The 18020-nt window shown below is 41.8% G+C and overlaps 2 protein-coding genes across 2 annotated transcripts; one reads left to right on the plus strand and one right to left on the minus strand.

Annotated features, from left to right (window-relative positions):
- Positions 1-162: 162 nt before the first annotated feature.
- On the minus strand, positions 163-10513 carry setd7 (SET domain containing 7, histone lysine methyltransferase). The gene is made up of 8 exons (XM_080901626.1): positions 10387-10513; positions 8065-8194; positions 6783-6984; positions 6492-6681; positions 5424-5505; positions 5211-5328; positions 3327-3484; positions 163-1076 (listed from the first exon to the last, which is right to left on the minus strand). Exons 1-8 carry the CDS (start codon positions 10481-10483, stop codon positions 884-886), a joined length of 1170 nt encoding a protein of 389 aa, XP_080757752.1. The 5' UTR covers positions 10484-10513; the 3' UTR covers positions 163-883.
- A 4518-nt stretch (positions 10514-15031) lies between these two features.
- Positions 15032-18003, plus strand: mgst2 (microsomal glutathione S-transferase 2). Its single transcript, XM_080900947.1, has 4 exons — positions 15032-15137; positions 16820-16919; positions 17220-17372; positions 17490-18003. Exons 1-4 carry the CDS (start codon positions 15077-15079, stop codon positions 17590-17592), a joined length of 417 nt encoding a protein of 138 aa, XP_080757073.1. The 5' UTR covers positions 15032-15076; the 3' UTR covers positions 17593-18003.
- Positions 18004-18020: the final 17 nt, after the last annotated feature.

Here is an 18020-nt window from a genome sequence, read left to right on the forward strand (position 1 = left end):
TCGTTTTATAAATCAGCAGCGATGTTATGGGGGTCGTTGCTGCTACAGGAGATTCTACCAATTAAAAATTAAAACAAAAAAAGTCGAAACTTTCCATTCTTGTGTCTTAAGATGATGATGCATGCAGACTGGGTTTCCTTACCTTGTACTTTTATTTCCGAGAGCATATGCACACAGATAGTTTGGTTAGAAAAGTGAAACAAGCTCACAGGTGAGTAATGGCAGACATTCCATTATTTTCTCCCAAAGTTCTTGGATTAGAAACGCCCTTTACAAAGCTCAGGGCGTACAGTACCTAACCACTTCAGATCTTAGAAATAAATTAGCCACTGCGATGTTTATCCTGTACGGCAAGTAAACAGATCTGTCAAGTTACACTTTATGAAATGTATAGATTGGGATACGTAAATTAGTGCAAATGAAGTGTGGGCTGAACAGTTTGCAACAGATGACACAAAGACTGTGGGGTCCAAATAGTGGTGTTTGGAGGGGAGCTCTGTTAGGTAAACAGCAGCTAGAAGATGCATACAGCGAGTGAGGATTCAGACAGTGGAAACTGAAGGAAGTCATCATTGCACAGAAATCTTGACTTGAATGAGGGTGTGTGTGATGAAGAGGCTGTCAGACAGAGCGGCGCCTCCAGCCACAGATGTGTCTCCTCTAATATCATTTGGTTTCTTGCATAGTTCTTGTGTTTCTTTGGCCTGAGAGAGGCCTCCAATCATCCTGAATTGCTCAAGTAGTATTCCATTTGAATACTAAACTTGGTAACTTTGCAAATATTTCTCTAATATCAATTGCCACAATGCTCCAGCAGTCTTGTAAGGTGGTAGCACAGGTAGAGGGGAACGTTTTCATTGTCCAGAGGTATTCATCTGCAATCTCACTGTCCAGTAGGAGCCCCTCCTCTCTGCTCAAACGCCTCTAGCTCTCGCTTGTACCAATCAGGAGCCTCCGGGCCATTTTTTCCAGTTGGCTGGTGATCGTAACCGTAGGCAACAGTTAGCTCCTCATCTTTTTGCACAGCCCTCAAGGTTCGGATGCACTTGATTGGCCCAAAACGAGGATGGACAAACCTGTGCAAACCCAGGATAAACACAAATGCACAAAGTCAGGCAAGAAACACTACTTTGTGATTTCATTGTGAGATATGCTACAGTGACGTCTGTCATGGTACCACAAGTTAGATGCTTAGTATATTACTGGGTCTCGGGGCAAATCTTTGGAACATTTTTGGTGTAGGAAAGGTGATATGAGACAGGGCCGGAGGCAGGATGTACCATGGACTGGTCCTATTAGAATCACCCACTGCCCTAAGTGGCAGTGACTGAAAGTGTTGTTTAAAATAGTTAACTAAAGTAAACAGGTGCCTGAATTTATTCTCAAAGCATCTAACTTTGTGTTTTAGAGACTTCTACATTGTACTCTCAGATGGTGCAGCAGGCTAACGCAGGCTAACACAAGGATAGAATACACGGAGCTTCCACATGAATGGTACAACGGTTATTTTATTGAATGGGATGGCAAACAATGCTCTAAGCACCTGCTCCTGGAAAGAAACCTTGCTGGTTTACAAAGGCGAACACGTAAATAAATAAATGTGTGCATGATGAGAGTAATGATGGTTGATTGATGACCCTGAACTCAGTGTTTACTCTACACAGATGAGATATAAGCTGCTAATGCTAATATTTGCTTATAAAAACAACTACTGGTTTAACTTTAAAACTTGACAGTGCTCACATGCTAAGTTAGCTTTTTGTCATTTGAAGCTTAGTAAAATAAAATAATCAAATCACTACATGTCACTAGTTCAATGAGCTCTTAGCTCAGGCTTTCCTGAGCAGCTGTATCGTTTGTCATCTTTGTACAAGTGTGGCCAACTACACAGAATAACTGCAACCTGTGTCAAGAGGTATATATGAATATAGCATTAGCCTCCTTACACTGACTAGCCCCCCAAAAAAACCAAAACCAAAGAATCCACTGCTGGTGCTGATGTGATATTTTCCATAACAACATTAATGGGACCATTGCTGTTAGGGGGTTAAAGCGGGGTACATGTACTTTTTTCTCTCTTGATCTTTAACTTGCTGTTACTGGAAGGGGAATAACCACATGCAAATCAGGTGTTCACTGTCCAGGCTATGGCTCACTGTTCACCTACCGACAGCTGAAAACGGCTCCAGCCCCACTATACGACACTGTGTGTTATTAAGACAGCATGACCACTGAACTGTTCAAACTGTCTCCGTGGTTCTCAGTTCTGACAGGTGGGGCACAAGTTACCTGGCAGAAAAGTCGCGCTGAACTAACTTTTACGGCAGAACAAAGAAATTTGTAATTAATTAGGATTAATAATATGCACATCTGCTGAAAGCTGCAGCCGTGTGTCCATAAGAAGAAGAAGAAGAAGTGCACTGAAAAGCGTGAACACGTGGTCGGGTCTGTCGTGCATCGTTTACAGTGGTGCCGAAAACCAGGACTGGGTCACGAGAGACCCGACCACGTGTTCACATTTTCAGTATACTTCTTATTGCAGCTGTCCACTAACACACTGGGCTGCAGCTTTTGTGCTACAGCCTACACACATCAACAACAACAGGACCCAGTTCATTCAGTTTTAAGCCAGCGAGGCATGATTGGGGATTGGTGTGATCGGCTTGATCAGGTGTGCCCGTCTCCCCTGCAGCTGCAGACCATGCCCCAGCACAGCTCTGCAGTCAGAAACAGGCTCACTGCAGCCACTAAGAGTGAAGAGTATTAAACTCTCCCTGAATTATATGTTTTCATCTCTGTGAACAAGTTTCTGGATTTCTTTTCTTTAATAAAACTAAGACTGAACTTTATTTTTCCATGTTTGGCAATGTTCACGTTCTATTTAACTTGTTGCGTTTTTGAAGAAGTGCTGCAGACTAATGAAGCAGTCTAGTGACAAAAGCCTCAAATAGTTAAATGAAAGTTGTTTGTTTAAAACAAAAATTACTGAAGGATTCATTGTGAATGACTTTGTTATCTAAATAAAGTTGCAGCTTTCTGTCACTGTTTTGCTTCGATGGGGCGTGAATGTGTGGGGAATGATGAAAAGGTTTGAGAACCACTGATCTAGCTGAGGAAAAACAGTTCTATTAAAAATAATTCCCTTCTGTATAACTCATCAAAGATTGCTTGATGTCTTCGGGAGCAGTAACAACATTGGTGGTGCATGACTACAGAAAGTCTTCAGCTGGTCTGAGTGAGGTTATTTCTGTTCAATTTGTAATCACATCAGGCTTCTTTTTTTTAAATGTCAGACTCTGCTGGTCAACCTGTCAGCTTATACTCACGGGTCATATTTGCAGTTGGGGATGAAAGAGTGGTTTGCTTTATGACCCAGAGACGCGCAGTATCTGTCCGTCTGGCCAAATGGCTGAGGGACGTCAATCACGGTATCCTCATCGAGTGAAATTGTGTTTCCATTCAGTGCCCAGTCCCTGCTGTCCACCTGATGAGTCACGGATAAAAACACAAAGAAAACACAAGCGCATTTAATGGGGATAATTCTACAGGGTGGGCCATTCATATGGATACAGCGTAACAACATGGGAATGGTTGGTGATATTAAAGTCCTGTTTGTGGCACATTAGTATATGTGAGGGGCAAACTCCTCAAGATGGGCGGTGACCATGGTGGCCATTTAGAAGTCGGCCATCTTGGATGCAACTTTTGTTTCTTCAATAGGAAGAGGGCCATGTGACACATCAAACTTATTGGTAATGTCACAACAATGGTGTGCTTGGTTTCAATGTAACTTTATTCTTTCATGAGTTATTTACAAGTTTCTCTTTGTTCACAGCCATTGACATGTCGAAGAGGTTAACACGTGAGGATCGAAATTGTGTTGATATCTGGTGAACGCAGTAACCGGGTCATTGCAGCACATTTCAATGCAAGACCCCCTACGAGACCACCCATCTCCCATGCTACAGTCAGCAAACTGCTTGCTAAGTTTGGTGAAACTGGTTCAGTGTTGGATTTGCAAAAATGTGGATGCAAGAAAGCTGTGACTAATGAAGAAACATCAGTGGCTGTCTGTTAGAGTTTGTATTGTTGATTGTCATTTATGCTTAGAAATATTTAACCATAGATGCTTAGAGGTGTATAATCAATTGTGTAGTGATAAGTTGTGTGATCTTTAACAGGCTACAGAGGCTTGGTGTGTATTCCACACTAGAATGCACACCTATATCCTGGGAGCATGGGAAAGTTCGTACCTTGTCTTAATTGTTTTATGGTAGGATTAACGTAGCTACATCTGTTCTAGTCTAAGTGCTTTTCTGTTTAGATGAACTGCTGGACTTCCTCACCGGGGGGGGTCTAGTCTACCCTCTTCCTGACCAAGGATGTTTGACCCTTTGATCAGCAACACACACACACACACACACACACACACACACACACACACACACACACACACACACACACACACACAGTACTCTTTGTTTGTATGTAGACGTCGTATGTTAATGAACCTATGCATATTCATGTAACCTCAATAAAAGGACAGTGGTACGGGAGGACGGACGAGAGCGACTGGGGTCAAGCGAAGGGACGGCGCTCTGTCCGGTCTCTCCCGTGCACGAGTAACATGAAGAACTTTGCCTATTTGTGTCTTGCTTAGCAGTGTAATTATATTGTCTTCAACGTTCCAGCGGATGGGTTCAAGCTACAAACCTATCACTGTCCTAGCTTCATTCAGCAAGAGCCCACAGCGTAGCACTCGCCGCATGTCACTGGAGAGTGGCATTAGTCCAACATCCCTTCGGCGGATATTAGCTACTCACAAATGGCAGCCTTACAAACTCCAGCTGCTGCAGCATCTCAGCGAGGATGACCCAGATCGGCCACAGAATTTGCAGAATGGGCAAAACAAAAACTGGAACAGGACCCTCAGTTCACGTAGAAGATTTTGTTCAGTGATGAGACAAACTTCTATGTGAATGGTGTTAACAAACAAAACCACCGCTATTGGTCTGACACTAACCCACATTGGATGGATCCCTCCAAGACTGTTGGAACTACAAAAGTGATGGTTTGGTGTGGTATATGGGGCACAACGATAGTAGGTCCATTCTTCATCAATGGAAACCTCAAGGCCACTGGATATTTGAAATTGCTACATGATGACTCTTAATGACCTTGGTGCGTTGTTTGTGGTCTGTGTTTCATACCTCAGAGTGGGTGATGCGTACTCCATTGTAAAAAGCCATCACAGTGTTGGCCTCAGCATCTGTCTTGGCGAAAAGTCCCTGTCCTGCTCCTCTGATTGTAGAGTCTGCCACAAACACTCTGACAAACAGAGGCAGGGGTAAGACAATGAAATACTGACCACGAATTCAAGAGGAACAATGTGATTGGTCAGGATTCCTATAAAACGTATCTACCTTTGGCTCTCATAAGGATCTGGAAGCAGAGTATGGGTGGCGATACAGGTGGATGTGGATTTGTCATACGAGTACACAGGACCTGTAAAAGAAGATTGTCAGATTAGTGGGATTCTTTAACCACAGGCCTTTCTCCATGAAATACAAGTGGAACCATATTAACCAGGGCCAGAGGAAATGACACGAGCATGGGTGGTGGACAGCACATGCAAGGCAGCATTGGTTAATGAGTGAAATGTAAAAAAACAAACTTCAATTAGAATGATACCAAAGTGACAGTAATTCCTCTACATATATCTCAGAACTGTTCAGTCACATTAGCCAGCTTAAATAAACGGTTGCATCCATGGCTCCTGCTGGCTTTCGGCTCTTGAAACTAGCCTAAATATTAATAGTCGTTGTGTCTCACGTTTCTGGACACTGACCAGCTGAGAGAGGAGAAGCACTTAGTGATGATGTGAAGAAGTTAGTGTATAACTTAAAGCAGTTTTAATAAATCCTTTAGAACTTTAAGGGGAAGCTTTCAAGAACATAAGATCAGCTCTTGTAGGTTTTAACACAGTTTCACAATTTGGCTCAACCGAAAACTTTCATATTAGCATCCATGGACCGTGAACTTGGTTATATGTTAATCTTCTTAAACCTGGTAGGAGCAGAAAGTAAAGCTGTCCAGGCAGAGTGCAGCAAAATGCAAAGGAGAGACTTTCACACAGGAAGTACAAATTATGAAATGGGATGTTTTAGTCTGGTCCATTTGTCAAGCTGCAAGCTATTAAACTGCTAAACAATTTAACAGCTTGCCCGTGCACATGATTGAGGTTTCTATCATTACGTTTCCAGTATATTACATTGCACTGAAACAATCCATGTCATCATGCATTATACCATAACACAGTTTCTTGATAATAAATGTATTATTATTTATTCACATCTATTAACGCTTTAGCCTTTTGCATCTTGAAAATCCAACATAATCAATTTTAGGAAAAGGGCAATTTCTTATTAAATGCATCAACTCCTGAACAAAAGTCTCGACAAACAAATGTGGACGTTGGCATCACTCCTTACTATTGGGGCTGATTTCGAAGCGTGGTCTCCCAGTCTGGTTGGAGATGACAGCAGCAAGTTGGGCCTCAATGAGCTCCCCATCCACAAAGCTTCCATATAGAGCCGTTCGACCGTCAGGGTAGATATACGCTACAGAGTCACCAGTCATTTCCCCGTCCTCGTTTACCTCCCCAAACACACAGCCTCTGTCCTAGACGCACCACAGTACACGCCAACATGCACAATACACATGGTTAGAAATACTTCTGCTATGTTCTGTATAAGCAGAAGTTAGACAGTAAGCTGACTCACAGGGTAGTAGACCCAGCATTCCCCACAGCGGTTGTTGCCTTTGTACTGGCCCTTGAACACCAGGTGACCCTCGCCATCGAACTCCTGAGCAGGCCCATTAAGCTCTCCGTCCACATATGTCCCGTTGAGGACGCCCCCATCTTCGTAGGTGTACACTCCTTGGCCCTGCAGAGCATCATCTACATAGAACCCCTCTAAAGTGCTGTGAGAGGGAAAAGAAGGACAACTGCAATTAAGATTTTTTACATTTGAAGTCTAAATTCAATCTTCAAGGTGAATAGGGCCAGACAAAGGTTATTTATGTCTCCAGTATTTCTTTCTGAGGTTTGTCTAACTGTTCCTTCTTATTCAGGACAAACTTTAATCCTGAAAAACAAAACCAGTGCTGACATTCTAAAAAGTACAACATAATATTATCATTATATCAGCCATATGATATCATTTATTAAAAAAGAACAAACAAAACTTTTTCACATTTCTGCGGTATTGTTTTGAGAGAGGTAGTGGTGGTATGGCATAAAATAACTCAATGTATACTGCACGACAATTTTAGGGGTAGTTTTAAAAGGAAATTACATCTGTGATGGTTTTGTAATTACATCGGACAGGTTTGGTCACAGGTTTTCTGGCAGCCCACAATCAGACTGTGTTGGTATATCTGCAATGGTCCCATTAATAATCTATTCCATCTACGGGGCAAGCCGCTCAGTCATGTGTTGTACTGCATGTTTGGACTTGGAGGAGGAGAGTAGTTGTTTTCTTGTTTACTTCTGATGCCGCTGCCTGTAATCCAGTAATGTTTGTAACTGTAATGCTCAAGAACTTTACTCTGTTTTTCTACTGAAAAGCACACATGCATTAACACAATATTAATAAGTAAGTCTCAAAACCTTCTATTGGCAAATACATATGTAGCTTTGGAAAGGTGCCATTACACAGCTGCAGTAACACAGATGTTCACTTATCGCACAGCACACTATCACAATACCTGCGTCTGACTGCTCCTGCAGTGTTACACTCTTCTCCTTGGAGGAAACTGACCGCTGCTCAAAGCCATGTCCTCTGCTGTCACATGCATAATCGTACTTTTCTTTTATTATTACCAATATATCCACAATAATGAGGCGTTTGTCAGATAAATGCAGAACATACATCTTTCATATCTGGCAGTGACAGCGGTCAGATATAGTAAATGTTTTTAATTCAAGTAATGTCAGATTTACGTCCCCATCAGTGATCCTAACAGATTATTTAAGTCCTTAGTTTGTTATGTTTACAGTACCTTCCATCAAAGAAGAAGAACTTGCCCTTGCCATTTTTCTCTCCATGGGTGAAATGTCCTTCAAAGCGATCACTGGACGAGTAGGTCACAGTGCAGAAACCATGGGGCTGACCATCTTCATCCAATGGACCTGAAAGTTCATGCAGACACAATGTTTCAGTGTGATGAGGATGAGTTTTTAATGAAATCAGGTTATAGAAATAGATCCCAGATAGGCCCATCCATTTGTTTTCATGGATCTACCATAAAATACTAAACAAAGCATGTTCAGCTGATTTAAACGAGTACTACAAATAAAGCCTGTAAAGGTTTCTGCTGAGGTCCTCAAGCTCCTTTCTTAAACGCCTAAAGCACTTCCTGTATCTACTGTTACATTTTAGCCACGTCCCTCATGGAGCAGCAACAAGACCCGTGGATGATTACAGAGGCACCTGGCTAAAAGGACATGTCAGTCTAGAGCTCTAATAATTTGTTTTTGGACACTTTTGCTAACAGTGACATCTCTATTTTTTACTCTCTCGGTCTACTCCAACAACTTACTTGTTAACCTCTTGCTTTAACCGTTACATCCAACCAAAACATCAGTTGTGATTTGTAAAGTATGAACCAAATGATGCCTAAAGTCTATTTAGCATAGATGGGTCATTATTTTCAAAATCCTCACAATAAACAAAGTATCCTTCAATGTTCCAGAAGTTCAGTGCAGGTTACATCAGGTGGTTTCTTCAGTGGTGCTGACATAGCTCAGCAGAAACACTTGGTCATTACACACGGCGATAGAAATTAAACCCCAACTGATACAAGGTTTGTTTTTTTGTTTCTTTAAAGACTGATACTCATATTTGGTGATTTAGTAACCCGGGTTTCTAATATCACAGGTTTTGTGATAAGATCGTGACAATGCAAATTAAAAAGCAATGACGTTGAAGAGTGCCCTCTGATGGACAAACTGCAACATCAACACTCAAAGTTGTTGAGTGCTTCTCCCATCTCTTCTTTTTATTGGATTTATAGGTTCTTATCAGCCATCGATAATCCGGCAAACAGCAAATATCATCAGCCTGCTGATAAATCAGTCAGGCTCTAATGCACTTAAACACCAAACACTGTTGTTCCTCTATGTTTAATTGCACTAAAGTTCCTTTCAAAGAAAACTCGAACAGAAGAATAATTCAATCAGTTCCCATTAGTTGTTAATGACACACGGAACCAGTTACAATATTTTACTTCAGTCAGGAAATGAAACGGCAATGCTGGCGACAAAACACCAACTAAAATCTATTTTATTGCAAAAGGAAGCATCAGTACGTCCCTGGAGTGGAAATAAAAGCTTCATTTGCACGTGCTAATCACATCACTGACTGAGCTACACTCCTGGAAATAAATAAATTCAACAATAATAACTCGACACACTTTTAACCAACCACCAAGTAACAATAACATTTCTTAATATGTGTTATGTGAGAGTTTGGTTGACAGCATATTCGTACATAATTGTTACTCACTCACAGTGAGTAGATAACTGAGATTACAGCAAATGAAACTAAGTTACAGCTAGAATATAAATGAGGCAAACAAACAGCAGCGCAACACGATACCGTTGTATTTGCAGAATTCAGTAGGCCAGACTTCCAACGTGCAAAGCAGTACTGAGTCAGGGAAACGGGTTAAACCGTTTCAACCTCTGAGGGCAGTTATTTAGTCGGGGTGGGTAGAAACCCTTTACGGCGGTGTTGGGGCTTTTTAAACCTTCTTACAGCGTGTCCAGTCGGTTTCCTTTGAAAGAGCACTGTGATTAGCTCTGTGAGGGCTGCGTGCTGACGGGGGCTTCGGGTCCGTAGCTTTCAGCACTGTGTGCGCCACAGCGGAGTTTTCAGCCCGGGTCTCCTAACGCGACAGCACTACTTTAGTCCGACGCAGTGAAATCTCAGTCCAGCCTCTGAACGAGGGAGAAAGAACCCGCGTGTAACGGTGGTGCTAGTTTAACAACAAAGACGCGCAGCAACGAGTGCAGCACTACAACAAAAAGTAACATTTGGTGTCATTCTGCACTTCCTGCCCTGCTGACTAAACACAGCAGCCACGCTGGCAGCGGAGCACTAATACCCCACACACCGCCCTCACGCGCCTGACCGGCGGATCTCCTTGTCAAACAGAGGGCCTGGCGCTGCGAGCTCCCGAGCAGGCCCGCCGACAGATCCACTCATGAAGATTTGTTTAAAGACAATCGACACCACTCAGCCAAAGCGCTGAGAATACCTTCTCCACGGTGCAAATGCAGTCGTTCACGCGTACACGGCACGAATGGCAGAGGTTACGTACCTTCTACAACCTCTTCTACATTTTCATCGTCGCTGTCCATGCTGCAGGAGACCGCTGTGACCGCACCACGGCTTCGACTGCTTTTCCTGCCACCCATGTGGCGTCGTTTGGGGACGGTAACATGACAACCGGGGACACCTTTTTTCACATGCCACACGTTTCGTGGGCATTTCATTATATTTGCACGGAAATATAGCGTGTTTAAAACTAGTAGGTTATTATTAAAAATAAGAAATCTCAACGAGCTTACTTTAATAAAAAAAAATCATAACTGTAGCTGCCTCCACCAGTGTATGAATGTGAGAGTGAATGAATAGTGGCATTGTAAAGCGCTTTGGGTGCCTTGAAAAGCGCTATATAAATCCAATCCATTATTATTATAAGAGTAAATAAACTGACAGTGCACTTAGATCCCCCCAGTAGAGCCAACATTTACATAAAGAATTTCTGTAAACATTTAATGGCATTTCTTAGCCGTCGCTGCTCAAAGTGGGGTTTTCTACAAAATAACCATTATAGCTATAAGGTCACATTTTCTTCTTCTTTCTGCACTAAGAAGAAGAAAAGGCCATCTCACCCTAACCTTTTCTGTCACACCAGCGTGTCCTCCATTACTACATCTATGAACGTCCTGTGTGGTCTTCCTCTTTTCCTTGTGCCGGGCGACTTCATTGTCAACATGCATGTGCAAACTTGCTCAGCTTCATCTCCAAAGCAGTCCACCTGAGCTGTCCCTCTGATGTGGTCATTTCTAATGTTGTCAGTGCCGGTCACTCCCAGGGGAAAAGCCCCTTCAGCTCTGCCACCTGTCTTTTTGTCAGTGGCATCACTTCCAAACCAAACATCATAACAGGTCCTACTGCCATTTTGTAAATCCACCCATTCACTCTTACTCCTATCCTTCTGTAACAATCTCTCCATCACCTCTCTATAAAATGCCTCTTTACATGGTTGACTCCTGGTATTTCAACCATTCCTCATTCCCTACATCTACTTGCAGCTTCAGTGTTACACCTGCCTTCTTTGTACGTCTTCATGAACTCTCTCAACACTGTTTCTCTGCATGAAGCCCTACTGCTGCTCGCTGACCGTCACCTCTCTAGCTTCTACTTCGTTGTATGGCTCATCAGCTTGATTTTCCTATAGCTGCATCCTTGTTGAAGATCAGTACCAGAACACTTCTTCTTCGTTCCTCAGGCGTCCTTTCCAAAACTGTGTTAAATAATCTGGTTTAAAAAGTCCACTGCCCTGTTTCTCAGACATCTCTATACCTCCACATGTAAATCATCAGGACTCACTACCTTTCCACAGCTGCCCTCACTTCCTCCTTATACTTCCTGATTCATTAACATTCCTTTATGTCATCCTCTTACTCTCATGTCCATACCTACCCAACATCTTCTCATTATCAATTTTCTTTCACCTACAAATCCACTAAAATCAACCAATCACCACTATGTCCAAACAAAAAATATGTGGTGAAAGCTTCCATACAGATGTAATCATTCATTTCTCAAACATTAAATACATACATTATATTTTGTCGTAGCATTCACATACAATTGCAGTTTATACAGACTATGCCAGGGGTCAGCAACACCCAAAGAGCCATTTGGTAGAGTTGGATGTCTCGAGACCGGTCTTGGTCTCAAGACCACTTTTACGTGGTCTTGGTCTCGACGGACTTTTGTCTACCATTTGGACCCAGTTTCCACAGAAAAGAAAACACTGGGAGCCGCAAATACTTTTTGTCATCTAAAATGAAGATAACACTGTTATTGTTATGCCTTGTATACACCTGTATTGTGTATTGTGTTGCATCACAGAGGATCTCTCCTGGACGTACAACACCACAGCACTGGCCAAGAAATCACAGCAGCGTCTCTTCTTTCTCCGCAAACTAAGAAGAGCAGGAGCACCAGCCCCCATCATGTACACTTTCTACAGAGGCACCATCGAGAGCATCCTGTCGAGCTGCATCACTGTGTGGTTTGGAGCCTGCAATGCGTCCTGTCATAGAACCCTCCAACGCATAGTGAGAGCTGCAGAGAGGATCATTGGTGTCTCTCTCCCCTCCCTCCAGGACATTTACAGCACCCGTCTCACTAAAAAAGCCCTTTGCATAGCAGCTGATCCCACGCACCCAATGCAAAGCTTCTTCAAGCTGCTGCCGTCGGGGAGGAGACTGCGGAGTCTCCAGGCCAGGACCAGCAGGCTGAAGGACAGCTTCATCCATCAGGCTGTCAGGAAGCTTAACTCCCTCCCGATTCTGCCCCCTCTCCCCTCTCTCCTCCACGGTCTCACTGAACTCTGTCACACACACACACTCTCTGACTCACTCACTGGCCTGCACCAGTTACCAGTCACTTTGTGGAGCATTGGACTGCCATTACCTCATAAGACTCTGTTGTTACACTATCTCTTACCGTACATTACTAAATCTCCATTTGCACTATTTGCCTACTTGCACTACTCTGCCTGGTTTACACCCAATGTCATTTACCCATTATATTGTATATTGTATAGCTTTCTTGTTATATGTAAAATTGTATTGTATTTATTTAAATTTTTACTTTTTAATTATTTTACCTGCATTTTTTAATCACTCTTATATTTAAATGTTCATTTGCTATTTTATCTAGGGATTGAGAGTAACGTAGTTTCTATTCTCTGTATGTCCTGTACATGTGGCAGAATTGACAATAAAGTTGACTTTGACTTGACTTTGACTTATGAAATCAATGAACTGCTACAGAGAAAAAAATTTTTTATTTATGGAATGAACACATTTTGAACTCTTAAAAAATATAACACAAAGGAAAGACAGTTGAAGGTCTCTTTTAAATGAATTAAAAAGCTGATCTTAAATTATTCATATACCAAACAAAAACTGTAGTGTTGAGCTGAATTTTAAAAGTAATTGGAAAAATTCACTCAACTGCTAAAAAAAAGAAAGAAAAAGAAATATTTGCAAAATATCTGTATAAATATTTATTTTAAGTGGTTGACGTGTGTGGCGGGGCGTGGTCTGCACGCTACAGGGGAGGCGGACGCACCTGAGCGGCATCCGCAATCAAGCCCCCCCGGCTTAAAGTCTGTGCTCTCTCTGCTGTTGTGTCGACTGTGTGGCTACAGCAACAATGTGTAAAAATGTTCAATAAAGAAAAAAAGCATGTACATGCAAACATCGCTGGGTCTGCCATGGCGCACAGCGTCTGCAAATCGGGGCTGTACGAAGTCACTTCGTCTTTACGCAGGACTGTAAGCTGCCATCTGTGAGGCGTGAGCGCTGTTTGTTTTTACCGTAGTTCATGGTGGAGAACTATGGAAGCCCGTTTCCGCCACTAAAAAAAAAAAAAAAAAGCTAGTATCCATAACTCGAAATTTCGAGTTATTATCTCGAAATTTCGAGTTATTATCTCGAAATTTCGAGAAATATAACTCGAAATTTCGAGTTACTTTTCTCAAAATTTCGAGTTAGCTCTGCCAATCAAAAATATACGTGAATGAGGTCGCTTTCTTGTTACCCGGAAGCATATGGCGCAGGACCGCGCACTCAAAAACGGATCCCAACAAATTAAAGTATGTTTGCTGATAGTAACACCATGTGATTCAGCTAATAACACAGGGATTTCATCATTTGTGAAGCCAGGCTGAAAACACTCAGCAATCTGTGCATTCACGACTGGATGTAATACCGGTAGCTTAGCTGTAGCATTTGTAGCTGAGGGCTTCAGCTTCCGGGTAACATGGAAATGACGTCATTCACGTAGATTACTGATTGGCAGCGCTAACTCGAAATTTCGAGTTGCTTTTCTCAAAATTTTGAGTTAATATGTCGAAATTTCGAGATAATAACTCGAAATTTCGAGAAAATAACTCGAAATTTTGAGTTATGGAGCCTTTTTTTTTTTTTTTTTAGTGGCGGAAACGGGCTTCCATAGAGAACAGCTGCTCACATACGTATGTGGATCCGAAGCTCCATACTTGGCCTGCCTGGGGTTGACACTCTCCATAAATGCAGGGCATTTCGGCTGATATGGTTTATGCGAGTGTGACGCTTATTTTGAGCGATGATAATAACATATGATTTTATTTTGATATTTGAAGACCACGAGAATCTTCCAATTTACAACTAGAAGTTAAAAAAGAACTAACACAAATAAAATACACTTCAGTTAAATACTTATATATATATTTTCAAACCACGTGGAGCCGCAGGTTGCCGACCCCTGGACTATGCTCTAAGAAATGCCCCCCCCCCCTACAGTACCAGGCCTGCAGAATAAACTCACACTGATAACAGTGCGTGGTATACAGTGGCATGATAAATGAAGCTCGAGCCACTGTAATTAATTAAGGACCATCACACTTTAATTGTTCAGTTCTGTGCATGCATTTATACATGTGCATATATAACTGTATGATATGCTGATGATAAACTAACAGCAGGTATTAAAGTTTTAGCCAGGTTTTTCTTGTGGAGTGTTAGTGATAGAGTTCATAGAGAGTTCTGCCCACTCATGGCAGATCTTTAGCTGCATAAGAGTCACGGGACTTTCTTACTTGCACAACTTGTGGGATGTGCTAAAGTCCCTTTGCCCCAGGAAGTACCTCCTATTTGTTATGTAAAGCTGACTTTGTGTTTAGGAGCAAACTGTGAGGACGGCTGTTTTTTCCCAACAGTCTGATGGAAGCGGACTCCCCTCTTTTGTTGGCTGCAGTGTCCCTGCTGTCAGTTCTGCACATGGGTAAGTAAAACACAGCAGCTTAATGGATGTTGTGCATGTCAAGGTATTGTCCCAACTTAATAATAATGTGGGTGTGGTTTCCCACTCCTGTGTAGGTACTGTGCAACAGCAAGACTAGGCAAGTTTTACACTTAGCACTCCACTCATTTAGTGATCATCAGATCACATCTAGGATGCGGATTTCCTCTTGTCAGCAGCTTGAACATGGTTTCCCACACAGAAAAGCACATACATTCTAAATGCAAACAACATCCTTATTATTTTAAATGTGTGCATTTATCAAATCAAATCACTTTTATTGTCACATCACATGTGCAGGTACACTGGTACAGCACATGTGAGTGAAATTCTTGTGTGCGAGCTTCACAAGCAACAGAGGTGTGCAAAGTACAATAACATAAGCAAATATAAGAATGGCTAAATCTGAGAATTATATGAAGAAATATGTGTACAATATAAGAGTGTATGCACATTACTGAATGTGTATACTAAATATGTATGTCTACATGTGTACATATTTTACAAATTAAATAGAGTTAAAATAAAATAAATATATAAAATCAGAATCAGAATACTTTATTGATCCCTGGGGGAAATTATTTGTTTATATATATCTGTAAATATACAGAGGTTGTTAGTTGGATATTGTGCAAAACAGTGGCGTTACTGTACAGTATGGAGTGCATAATGTTGAAGTTCCAGTAGTGAAGCTGAGGTGTCTATGACGTGTTCAGCAGTCTGATGGCCTGATGGAAAAAGCTGTCTCTCAGTCTGCTGGTACGGGACCGGATGCTGCAGAACCTCCTTCCTGATGGAAGTAGTCTGAACAGTTTATGGCTGGGGTGACTGGAGTCCTTGATGATCCTCCCCGCTTTCCTCAGGCACCGCTTCCTGTAGATGTCCTGGAGGGAGGGAAGCTCACCTCCAATTATCCGTTCAGAGCACCGCACGACTCTCTGGAGAGCTTTGCGGTTGTAAGCGGTGCTGTTGCCATACCAGGTGGTGATGCATCCAGTGAGGATGCTCTCAATGGCACAGCGATAGAAGGTCCTCCCCTTTATACTAGTTTATTGATTTATACTGAGCAATCTCCACTTTTTACACATATGTTGAGCAGTATATGTTGCCGTGTTTTATAGTATAGTATTCTTATAGTATTTTCAGACTTTGATTCTTGTGGGCCTTTAATGTGGCTTCAAGCGTTTCTTCGCCCAGAAAAATTGTGTGCAGGTTTAACTATCACCAGGCCAGTGTTAACCGGAATTCTTGATCATGGCTGTTGTTGATGCATTTTCTAATGTGGAATCATTCTGAGGAGAATGTCAAAAACATGATAATGCGAACACCACGGCTCACCATGAAGCTCAGAATATTCTTCTGGGTAGAATCTAGACTCTGTAGAGCATTTGGACAACTACGAATCTGCTTTGAGACGGAGGAGCTGAGAAGTGCCTGCTGTTCAACTGACACTTCATGGAGCTTGGTCAGTTTTATCATGGTGGTCTACAGAGAGAAGTTCATGGCTTGGATTTTGTTCCAATGTTCAATTTTATCCCTTGAAAACAAAATCTACAATTTATTAAACTGTGCAAAAAAAAAAATTAGGTGGCTAAAATAGGAAATATACTTGTGAATTGTATAAAGAAACATGTAAAGAAACCTCTGTCACTGTCTCCTCTCAGGCTACCTGGCTCGGCGGGTAGGAAGATCCAGGATGGCTTACAACATCGTACCTCCTGTTGTCACTGGACCTCCAGAATTTGAGAGGACATTCCGTGCACAGTAAGAAGACCTGATTGTAATGCTATAGTCAAATGAACTGAAGGGTAAAACTAGTTTAAACAGACTACTTTAAAGTAGTAGTCTGATTACAGAGTGATATGGGAGAGAATGCCTGAGGAATGGAGAAACAGTTTACTGGTACCACACCATGAAGTTATTCAAAGGAGTTTCTGAAGCTAGGTTAAGAAGAGAGCTGACAATCAGTGAGCAGCAGTGTGGCGGAGGGAGCTGATCTGCAGTCAGAGTAGGGACAAGGTGGAGCTCCAAGGATGTCCTAACATTACCTGTGTTTGTTCTCAGTCAGAACTGTGTGGAGTTCTACCCTCTCTTCCTGGTGTCGATGTGGACCTGTGGTACCTTCTTCAGTGAGGTGATTGCAGCTGCAGGAGGGCTAGTGTACATGGTCGCTCGACAGATGTATTTCAGTGGATATATCACGTCCCCCAAGAAAAGGTCTTTCATGATACTAAAATATCAAATACTTAAAAGCACATGGTGGCAGCGCTGACTTTAAAGTATCTGATGTTTGACCTATTACAGCACGCTGACTGAGTACTTTCTGGTTTGCAGGTTACCTGGCTTTATTCTGAATTTGGTTGTCCTCGGCATTCTGTCTCTGCTGGGTTCGATTGGAGTGCTGCGTGGAATACTATACAAATACTTTCTTATCTAACTTTGAAAAATGTCATCAAACTGTGCAAACCAACAAATAAAGTTATTTGTATTTGGTAGAAGTTTTTATAAAATTATTTTCCAATGTTTATATTTTCAGTTCTTTATAGTTTAGACTAGGTTTACATGTTCAGTTGTTGTTGTTTCTAAATTAGTTTCAGTGTTTGATTCAGTGCTGTATGTTTCCTTATTATTATACTATGTGTGTATTTACGATTAACTTTTCAGTTTTACTTTTCGAGTTAACTATTTTCTTTCTCTATACTTTTAGCTTGGTTTTTATTCATTAATATAATCTTGGAACAAAGACATATAATAGCATAAATATCTGTTAGATTTAACTGTGTGACCATGGCCTGCATAGCTTATCTAAAACAGCATTTTCCAACTTCAAAAAAGGAGTGGCTTTAAGCGATTTACCTTCAAGTG

The sequence above is a fragment of the Rhamphochromis sp. 'chilingali' genome (genome assembly GCF_963969265.1).
Source record: "Rhamphochromis sp. 'chilingali' genome assembly, chromosome: 13".
Taxonomy (NCBI): domain Eukaryota; kingdom Metazoa; phylum Chordata; class Actinopteri; order Cichliformes; family Cichlidae; genus Rhamphochromis; species Rhamphochromis sp. 'chilingali'.

Coding starts and splice junctions, on each gene's coding strand:
- setd7 (XM_080901626.1), bottom strand. CDS start 10,483: ATGGGTGGCAGGAAAAGCAGTCGAAGCCGTGGTGCGGTCACAGCGGTC. Junction 6,682..6,782: donor AATGCTGGGTCTACTACCCT/GTGAGTCAGCTT, acceptor TGGTGCGTCTAG/GACAGAGGCTGTGTGTTTGG. Junction 5,506..6,491: donor CTTCGAAATCAGCCCCAATA/GTAAGGAGTGAT, acceptor CTTCTTTTACAG/GTCCTGTGTACTCGTATGAC.
- mgst2 (XM_080900947.1), top strand. CDS start 15,077: ATGGAAGCGGACTCCCCTCTTTTGTTGGCTGCAGTGTCCCTGCTGTCA. Junction 15,138..16,819: donor GCTGTCAGTTCTGCACATGG/GTAAGTAAAACA, acceptor GTCTCCTCTCAG/GCTACCTGGCTCGGCGGGTA. Junction 16,920..17,219: donor GAGAGGACATTCCGTGCACA/GTAAGAAGACCT, acceptor GTTTGTTCTCAG/TCAGAACTGTGTGGAGTTCT.